Source organism: Colobus angolensis, unplaced genomic scaffold (genome assembly GCF_000951035.1).
Source record: "Colobus angolensis palliatus isolate OR3802 unplaced genomic scaffold, Cang.pa_1.0 Scaffold4, whole genome shotgun sequence".
NCBI classification, from domain to species: Eukaryota; Metazoa; Chordata; class Mammalia; order Primates; family Cercopithecidae; genus Colobus; species Colobus angolensis.
In genome coordinates, this window is record NW_012117376.1 from 9,422,062 (window position 1) to 9,431,927 (window position 9,866).

At 42.1% G+C, this 9,866-nt stretch overlaps 1 protein-coding gene across 1 annotated transcript in view; it reads left to right on the plus strand.

Annotated features, from left to right (window-relative positions):
* SNRNP40 (small nuclear ribonucleoprotein 40kDa (U5)) overlaps nt 1-9,866 on the plus strand; it is a 39,086-nt gene that overhangs the window by 7,702 nt on the left and 21,518 nt on the right. The window contains exons 4-5 of the mRNA XM_011955481.1: nt 559-724; nt 8,600-8,722. Coding sequence (XP_011810871.1) covers nt 559-724; nt 8,600-8,722 — 289 coding nt within the window. The remainder of the gene's footprint in view (nt 1-558; nt 725-8,599; nt 8,723-9,866) is intronic.

Consider the following 9,866-nt stretch of genomic DNA (forward strand, 5'->3'; position numbering starts at 1 on the left):
TCCCAGCTACTCAGGAGGCTGAGTTAGGAGGATCACTTGAGCCCAGGAGGTCGAGGCTGCAGTGAGCCATGATTCCAGCCTGGGTGACAGAAATAAAAAAAAGAAAGAAAGAAAGAAATAGTCCTCAGAGACAAAAGAAAAAGTTTGGTAAAGAGAAGATTGGAGTTACTCAGCTGTTGGGTCCAGAGTACCACAGTCTGTCTGATCTCTGCAGCACCAGGGAGTTATTAAACATTTCCAAGTGAGAGGGTGTCTTGTGTTTAAAATGTTACCTATCACAAAAGTGGAAAAGATAGCGCGAACTGCTACATTAGATATATGTCATGGGGATTCAAAGAAGGGGAATTTTTTAAACTTCACAGGGTCAGATCTTATATCTGGGCCTAAAGCACAAATAGGATTTTGGTAGGGTGAGGCATTCCAGCATCATGGGCGAACTGGCGTAGCACAACAGGTCAGTGATCTTGAAAAATTTGGCACCTTTTGGCAAGTAGGAAAGATAGATTGTTACTGTTTATCTTCACTTACTTCTTTTTTGTTCTTTCTCTTACTTTCTAGTATGCTCTTCTCAGCATCCACAGATAAAACTGTGGCTGTGTGGGATAGTGAAACAGGCGAGAGGGTTAAAAGGCTAAAGGGACATACCTCCTTTGTGAATTCCTGTTATCCAGCCAGGAGAGGCCCTCAGCTTGTCTGCACTGGCAGTGACGATGGCACAGTTAAGGTGGGTATTGTCTCTCTGTGTTCCAGTTTCTGAGGTGATGTAGTGTGAACCTTATCTTGCCTTTCCACTTGTACTCTACCTTCCTCTACAAAACTTAATTTTAGCAGTCATTTCCCATAACAGACACTTGAAATTTTTCCCCATTTAAAATAAAACATTTAATACATGTTTTAATTACCCTACAGAATAATAATAGACCCCTAGAATAAATTGTTACTCGAAATAGGCCTGGTGCGGTGTCGCACACCTGTAATCCCAGCACTTCGGGAGGCCGAGGCAGGCGAATCACGAGGTCAGGCGGTCGAAACCATCCTGGCTAACATGGTGAAACCGTGTCTCTACTAAAAATACAAAAAATAAGCCAGGCGCGATGGTGGGCACCTGTAGTCCCAGCTACTGGGGAGACTGAGGCAGGAGAATGGTGTGAACCCAGGAGGCAGAGCTTGCAGTGAGCTGAGATTGCGCCACTACACTCCAGCCTGGGTGACAGAGCGAGACTCCGTCTCAAAAAAAAAAAGAACAGTGACAGTAATATGTGTGTCTTTTCAAGGCTGTTTTGAGTATCCCCACCAATAGGGAGGCAGCAAAAAAAAAAAAAAAAAGAGGCTGTTGTGAGATTACAGACAATATATAAAAAGTTCAGTGAATGGTTTTAGTATAGCACAAGATGGGAACTTAAACATCATTTAGTCAGATGGTTTCCAGCCTATCTTTGTATGGTCATCACCTGAAGAACCTGTTAAAAATACCCAAAGAATCTAGTTCAGTGGCTCTGCAATGGGAATGAGATATTTTAATGTGTCCTTCAAGTGATTCAGTGTAGCCAGTCTGACATTCTGGGAGCCACTGATCTCACTGAGCATCCTCATTTTATAAATAAGGAACTTCAGACCTAGAAATAATAACTTATCTCAGAGGCACACAAGGACATAGTACATCATAGTACCAACCATTTGGTTATTTCTTTGACATGAATTTTGGACTCTGGTTGTCATTTTAATTATTAAACAGTGGGACTTCAAAAGAGTACATCTGGGAGGCTACACCCCCATACTTCTTATTGCTTTTTAAATGAATTAATGAATTTGCTTTTTTCTTTCTTTGAGACAGGGTCTCGCTCTGTCGCCCAGGCTGGAGTACAGTGGCACGATCTTGACTCACTGTAGCCTCTACCTCCCAGGTTCAAGTGATTCCCCAGCCTCAGCCTCTTGAGTAGCTGAGATGACAGGTGCGCACCACCATACCTGCCTAATTTTTGTATTTTTAGTAGAGATAGGGTTTCACCATGTTGCCCAGGCTGATCTCGAACTCCTGAGTCAGAGCAGTCACCTGCCTAGGTCTCCCAAAGTGCTGAGATTACAGGTGTAAGCCACCACACCCAGCCAAATTGCTTTTTTTTTTCCTTTGGAGATGGAGTCTTGCTCTGTCGCCCAGTGCAGTGGCGCGATCTTGGCTCACTGCAACCTCCGCTTCCCGGGTTCAAGCAGTTCCCCTTCCTCAGCCTCCCTAGTAGCTGGGACTACAGGCACCCACACCACGCCCGGCTAATTTTTGTATTTTTAGTAGGGATGGGTTCACCATATTGGCCAGGCTGTTCTTGAACTCCTCACCTTGTGATCCGCCGCCCCGCCCTCTCCCTGGCCTCCCAGAGTGCTGGGATTACAGGTGTGAGCCACGACACTTGGCCGAGATGTTTTTCTACTGAGTGATTTTCTTATACCTAATCACTTGGGGCCCCTTGATGGTTGCATGGGAGGAGAGTCTGTGGTTTAAGATTGGTTTCTAAACCAGAGCACTTACCTAGATGTCACTGTAGTTGGAGAGTCTTAACAGTAGCTGATTTGCTAATTGTCATTTCAGAAGATAGTAAGAGATGGAAATGCCCGAGTGAGTTTTGTTAACATTATTATTGAGGGCCTGCTATAATAAACATCTAGGAACTATTTAGGTAGTAGAAAAAGAGTGTATGTCCTTCCTGTCTTCCTTCTTTTGATATTTTGCTTCTCTTCTGCCTTAATTAAACATGATTTGGAATAGTTATTTTTACCGTATTACTCAAGTTAATACTTTTTTTAATGAGCAATATGTCACATCACCTAAAGATGACTGCTTTTTAACCAGCTCCTATTTTTAATGTCAGTATATTTAAGACATCATTAAACAGCTTTTTACAATGTACTTTTCAGTTACTTGTGAAGTTGGAATGTTTTGTGTTACTGTTTTTTTTTTTACTAGGTTGCAAGTACAGGAATTGAATTTCAGTTTAAGAGAAAGAAAAGTCATGTTGCTTTTTACGTGTCAGAGTGCTTAACAGAAAGCAAAGGTTTCCAACAGCACTTGCATTTTTAGTCTAAAAGTAGCGGTCTGGGCATTATTCATACAGATCGTTTTCAAACTTCTTATCAAGTGCATTCTTCTAATAAAATTAAGTGAAATACTGCGTGTATGTGTGTATGTACTTATATATATATATATACATATATATATATATAAATTTCCCTTTCATATCAGTTCAGTCCTAAAGCCAGTTATATAGGCCAAAGCAGGGAAGGTGCTCTGGTTAGAGATGGGCCAAGGTGGCTCAGAGTGGAGTGTCAGAGCACAAGTGTGGTAAGGAGAGCATCCACACAGGGCAGGGCAGTACATTGTAGGGAGTAGTCAGAGAGTGAGGAAGGCATCCATACAACACAGGGTAGGTAACCAGTGTGGAGAATTTGAGGGTGAGGGAGGGACAGCAGTCAGATGCCCTAATTGGGTGAAAGGGTCGTCAGTACATCAAGCAGTACAGGGAGAGTGTGGATGTCAAAGCCTGAATTGAGGGCATCCACACAGGGTAGAAACGATTTGGTGTAGGGAGTCTGAGACTGAGCACGATGACGACAGCATGCCTGGAGAAGTGCAGACTGGAAAGGAGCCGTAGCAGAGTGATGAGGGCGTTCACACAGAGGAATGACCCAAGTTGGGTAAAGAAGGGTCCCACATGGGTTTAACCAAGAATGGGAATCACAATTCAAGTAGGGAATGGAGGATAATTATGCAGGAGAAGGGTGGAAGGGAATATGAGAAACTGGTTGCATGCAGGAAGCGTAATCAAATAAGTGAATATATTGAGTTCAATGGGAGGTTGATTTCTCTGTCGAAGAATGGAGTTATCAGTACAAAAGAGAAGACTAAAATGAATCTTGTGTGAGGTATAAGTGTGAACTCACAACATTCAATGTAGAAACAGATAGATATAGAAAAAAATAGACATAAATGTGTGAGTGTGTAGGTGTGTGTGTATCTAAATATATATTGCCTGACTGTCCACTGAAAAGGTTTGGGAGCAACAAGACCCCAATAGCAATGAGCACCACTTACTGCACAGGTCTTGGCCTTTAAATACTGTTTTCCACTAAAAGGAACCAGGGCTCGTATTTCAGCCCCGGGGCAGTGAAAGTACAAGATAAGCCCTGTGCTTGTCAAGGCTTATCTTGTCAGAAGAACATTCTAACTAAATTATCAAATCGACCTAATTAGTAATGGGGCAAGTCAAAATCATGAGCCATTTGCTAGGATACAACAAAGATGCAGCATCATTTCTGTGATATTCCTACCAAAGATGTATAACTTAAGTCTAATCAAGAGGAAACAAGATAAACCTAAATTGGGGATGATAACTGTCCTGTAACTTTCAGAAGTGTTGAGTTCATAAAACTCAAGAAAAGTTTGAGAGAGTCTTCCAGGCTGGAGTCTAAATTTAACACATGATTCCAGACTGAATCCTTGTGCAATAAGACACTTGGGATAACTGGGATAAAACTTGAGTGGGATTTGAGGATAAAATGGTGATAGTGTATCTGTATTTTTTGATTTTGATGGTTGTGTTGAGATGATGTAGGAGAACATCTTTGTAGGACAAACACTATTTAGGAGTGATAAGGGGCCAGGCGCAGTGGCTCATGCCTGTAATCCTAGCACTTTGGGAGGCCTAGGCAGGTGGATCATTTGAGGTCAGGAGTTCGAAACCAGCCTAGCCGACATGATGAAACCCTGTCTCTACTAAAAATACAAAAAAGCCGGGCGTGGTGGCGGATGCCTGTAATACCAGCTACTTGGGAGGCTGAGGCAGGAGAACTACTTGAACCCGGGAGGTGGAAGTTGCAGTAATTGGAGATCACGCCACTGCTCTCCAGCCTGGGCAACAGAGCGAGACTCCATCTCAAAAAAAAAAAAAGTGATAAGGCATTGGGTAAGCAACTTACTCTCAAATGATTTAAACCAAAAAAAGTGTTCTTTTTACTCCCAAGTTTTCTATAAATTTATGATTGTTTCAAAGTAAAATATTAAAAGTGGTAGTTATCTGGAAGTAAAATTCTAAATTATTTTAGACAAACTTTGACTACCATGACTTTTAGGAGAAAGACAAAGATAGATTTGACCTGAGTGAAAGATCTATTGAGACAAAGATTATAGTACAGTTTATAAAATATATAGGATCTAAATTATTAAGGCCCTGAATTCTGAGTTAAGAAGTTTGGACTTGGACCACAGGAGTTGGGGGAGGGGGAGATGTTGGGCATGTAGGACAGGAGTGAAGCATTGTTTTTGGACCATTTATCTGAGTAATGAACTAATTTTTAGTTCATATTTACATGAACAAAGAAGAAACTACTTTCCATCCTAAACCATGAAAATTGGGAGGAAGAGGCATCTTGGCACAGATCCTACTCAAGACTGTCCTTGTTGACTACAGGATTGAATTTAAGCCTGTGACCTTCACTAAGGTTCCATGGCTGATTCCTTTGTTTTTGATGCCAGCCCTTTAAAACTTGGAACAGTCACCCCAAAATCTCTTTCTGCTGAATGAAACGACCCATACTCTTAAAACATTTACTTGTGGTTCATCTTCTGAAGTGTGTCATTCATTTATTGAAACATCTCTGAGCCCTCTCTGTGTTATCCACGCTTTAAAAATGTAGAGCTATACGGGTTCGTTTGTTTAAAAGATGGGGTCTTGGCCGGGTGCAGTGGCTCACACCTGTAATCCCACCACTTTGGGAGGCCGAGGCAGGCATATCACCTGAGGTCAGGAGTTTGAGACCAGCCTGGCCAACATGTTGAAACCCCTGTCTGTCTCTACTAAAAATACAAAAATTAGCTGGGCGTGGTGGCGCATACCTGTAATCCCAGCTACCCAGGAAGCTGAAGCAGGAGAATTACTGGAACACGGAAGCAGAGGTTTCAGTGAGCTAAGATCCCGCCAGTCTCACCCAAGCTGGAGTACAGAGCCACAATCACAGCTCACTGCAGCCTCAACCTCCCTGGCCCAATCGATCCTCCCATCTCAGCCTCCCAAGTAGCTGGGACTACAGGCATATACAACCACACGCAACTTTTTGGTTTTATTTTGTAGAGACGAGGAATCACCATGTTGCTCAGGCTGGTCGCTAACTCCTGGGCTAAAGCCATCCTCCTGTCTCGGCCTCCAAAAGTGCTGGGGTTACAGGCATAAGCCACTACACCTGGCCCTCTAAGAAATTTTACAGTTTTTAGCTCTTACATTTAGGTCCTTGATCCGTGTTGAATTAATTTTTGTGTATCATGTTAGGCAGGGGCTTACCTTCATTCTTTGGCATGTGGTTAGCCAGTTGTCTTAGCACAATTTGTTGAGAAGACTACTTTTTCCTTCTATGTGGACCATAGTTACTTGCTTCTTTGCATGCCTTACATTTTTTGAAAACTAGGTATTTAAGTATTACAGCGTGGCAACTCTGGAAATTAAGTCCCCAGAGCTGTTTGTTGTAGTTGTTTGTTTAGTGACTTTCTATGGGTTGGGGCAGGGTGAGGGTGGTTGGTTGGTTGGTTGGTTGGTTGGTTGGTTGGTTTTTGAGACGAAGTCTCGCTCTGTAGCTCTGAGTGCAATGGTGTGATCTCAGCTCACTGCAGCCTCCACTCTCTGGGTTCAAGTGATTCTTTTGCCTCAGCTTCCTGAGTAGCTGGGGTTACAGGGGCACACCACCATGACCAGCTAATTTTTGTATTTTTAGTAGAAACAGGGTTTTATCATGTTGGCCACGCTGGTCTCGAACTCCTGACCTCAAGTGATCCATCCACCTCGGCCTCCCAAAATGCTGGGATTACAGGTGTGAGCTGTCACACCTGGCCTGTTTAGTGAATTTTTGAACTAATTTTGTAAAATTTGTGTTCTTTGTCCTGTGTTACCACTGAATTCTTTTGTTGTTAGCTTAGTGGTCAGCTAGTGAATGACAGAAGTTTCCTAAATTACCTACAACAACAAGAACAAAAACTCTCCCAGTCTTTGCAGATTGTCTTTTGGTATGTTGGAGCCTGCCTTCAACTCCTTGCTGTGCAGTTTACATCTCTCCTTAGCTTTCACTTCCTGCTTGTGCAGAGCCTGAAGGTCAACCAGAGAGCTTACGGCCTTCTCAGATCTTTTCTAAGTATGTGCCCAGCCCTGGACATGCAAGTGGTCTAGATTGCCAGGGATGGGCCAGGCATGGTGGCTCATGCCTGTAATCGTAGCACTTTGGGAGGGCGAGGCAGACAGATCACTTGAGGCCAAGAGTGTGAGACCAGCCTGGTCAACATGGCGAAACCCTGTCTCTACTAAAAAATACAAAAATTAGCTGGGCATAGTGGCACGCGCCTGTAATCCCACCTACTCGGGAGGCTGAGACATGAGAATCGCTTGAGCCTATGAGGTGGAGGTTGCAGTGAGCCGAGATCACACCACTGCACTCCGGCCTGGGCGACAGAGGGAGACTCTGTAGATGATAGATAGATAGATAGATAGATGATAGATAGATAGATAGATAGATAGATAGATAGATAGATAGATAGATAGATAGATAAGATAGATAGATAAGATAGATAGATAGATAAGATAGATAGATATAATAGATAGCCAGGAATATGTCGGTGTTTTCAAAGCTCTTACTCCCCAAATTGTCTCCTTCCCCAGCCCTTCCTAAGGTTTTTGGTTTGTGTTTTTGCCCCAACTGTTTTTCCTTGCCCCCAGGCACCAGGGGCTAATAACATCCTTTCCTTTAAATGTTTTCAAGGAAAGTTCCAAGTTAGGCAAAATAAATGTAAGTCCTTTGAGCTTATCCTTCAGGGAGCCACCAGACAGGTAAAAATAAACAATTTTTATTGTTTATTCTTTGACAATAAGAAATAGGCCCCCTTTTGCTTCCTCAGCACTAGGAAACCATACTGGGAATATAGGTTATCTTCAAAGCTGTTGCTGAGCGGGAGACAGAGCCAGCACAAGTTAAAACTCTACAAAACCCTTTTACTGGGACTCAGTTTTTTGTTTCCTTTTTCCTCATTAAGGATTTGCCTGGTTACTATAAACTTTTGATTAGTTGTGAGAGTTCCGACAGTTGATTCTGACAGGTTTTTGCTGGTTAATTTGTTGTTTTGTGGAAGGACAAGCTTTTGTCATTGTTTATTATTATTTTCACTGACATACCCGCTCTCTATTTTTTTAAATGTGGGTTGCAGCCCACTAAAGAATTAGTATCTACAGTTTGAAAAAATTGTCTGATACCCTTGTTGTCCTAAAAAATATATGAACCAAGTAATTTGGGGAATTCCATTCTAAGAGTATGTTGATTTAACTCTGTTTATTCACTTTAACAAAGAAGTCTGAAAATGTAACTGAAATTTTGTTTCACCAGCCTTCAAATGTCTTGGCAAAATTGAGGACACTGCTTACCATGTGTGTTATTAGGATATCCAGGAGTTAGTGAAATGGGATCCCAATTATAGATGTGTTCATGTTCACAAAGTCCTTGTACTTAGGGATATTTGTACTGTGCAGTTGCTTCTTAGAATAATGTTAATGATAGACTCTGTTGTCCTTTGCTTCAGCTTTGGGACATCCGGAAGAAGGCAGCCATCCAGACATTTCAGAACACGTACCAGGTGTTAGCTGTGACCTTCAATGACACAAGTGATCAGATTATTTCTGGTGGAATAGACAATGATATCAAGGTATGTTTGATGTTTATGATATATTTCCATTTCACCCATCTGCACTTAGAAACGAATTTTTTCAAACTTCTGAAATTGTGGTAGCTTTGCACTTAATACCAACTGAAAGGAAAATAGTAACTTGGAACTTATTTTCTTTTTCTCCTGTCTTCATTGACTTCCTATATTAAAGGTTGCATTGCAGATCTTATAAATGCTGTCAGGGACCAGGCACTTAATGTGAAGTGTGAAGTCTCTGTAGGGGGGGAACTATGTAGAAAATAAAGTGTGCATTTCCTTTTAAAGACATTCAGAATCTTTTTTTAACCATCTTGGTTTAACGGGAGCAGTGACTCAGTTTGTGATTCTGTATCCTCATCTCTCACTGTGTTTTTCTTTTTGACACTATGGAAAGGGAGTTTTCTAAGTTTCTCTAAGAGTGAGAGAAAGTAATGATATTAAAGAGGCAATAGACCATATGGCAGTACAGTGTAGCTCAAACTTTCAAGTAATTGACTTGAGTTCTAATCCCAGTTTCACCATTTTCTAGTTTTGTGACTTCAAGCACCTTCTTTAAGCCTCTTTTTCTTGTGTGAATGCTGAGGGGGTAGTGATAACAAAAACAGTGTCATCTACCACATACTATTGTGGGGATTAAATGAGCCTGACTGATTAGAGCACTTAGCAAAATTCCTGGACATAACAAGTGCCAGGAAATGTGTTATTTTGGTCCTGCACAGCTTCTGTCTTCCTTTCCTATTGGCTTCCTTGGGGATCTTAACGACTTTGACCTTACCTTCTGCTTTATAGTGAGAATAGTAACTGTCAGATAAATACTCAACTTTCTGTGTTGTCCTTTCCTAGAAGTTGTACTGTATTTCCATCCCTCGTTGTTTCCTTTGCTGTTATTTTGGATGAAATATCCTTGCTTTTGGCCAGGTGCGGTGGCTCAGGCCTGTAATCCCAACACTTTGGGAGGCTGAGGCAGGAGGATCACAGGGTCAGGACACCGAGACCATCCTGGCCAACATGGTGAAACCTCATCTCTACTAAAAATACAAAAATTAGCCGAGTGTGGTGGTGTGTGCCTGTAATCCCAGCTACTCGGGAGGCTGAGGCAGGAGAATTACTTGAACCTGGGAGTCGGAGGTTGCAGTGAGCAGAG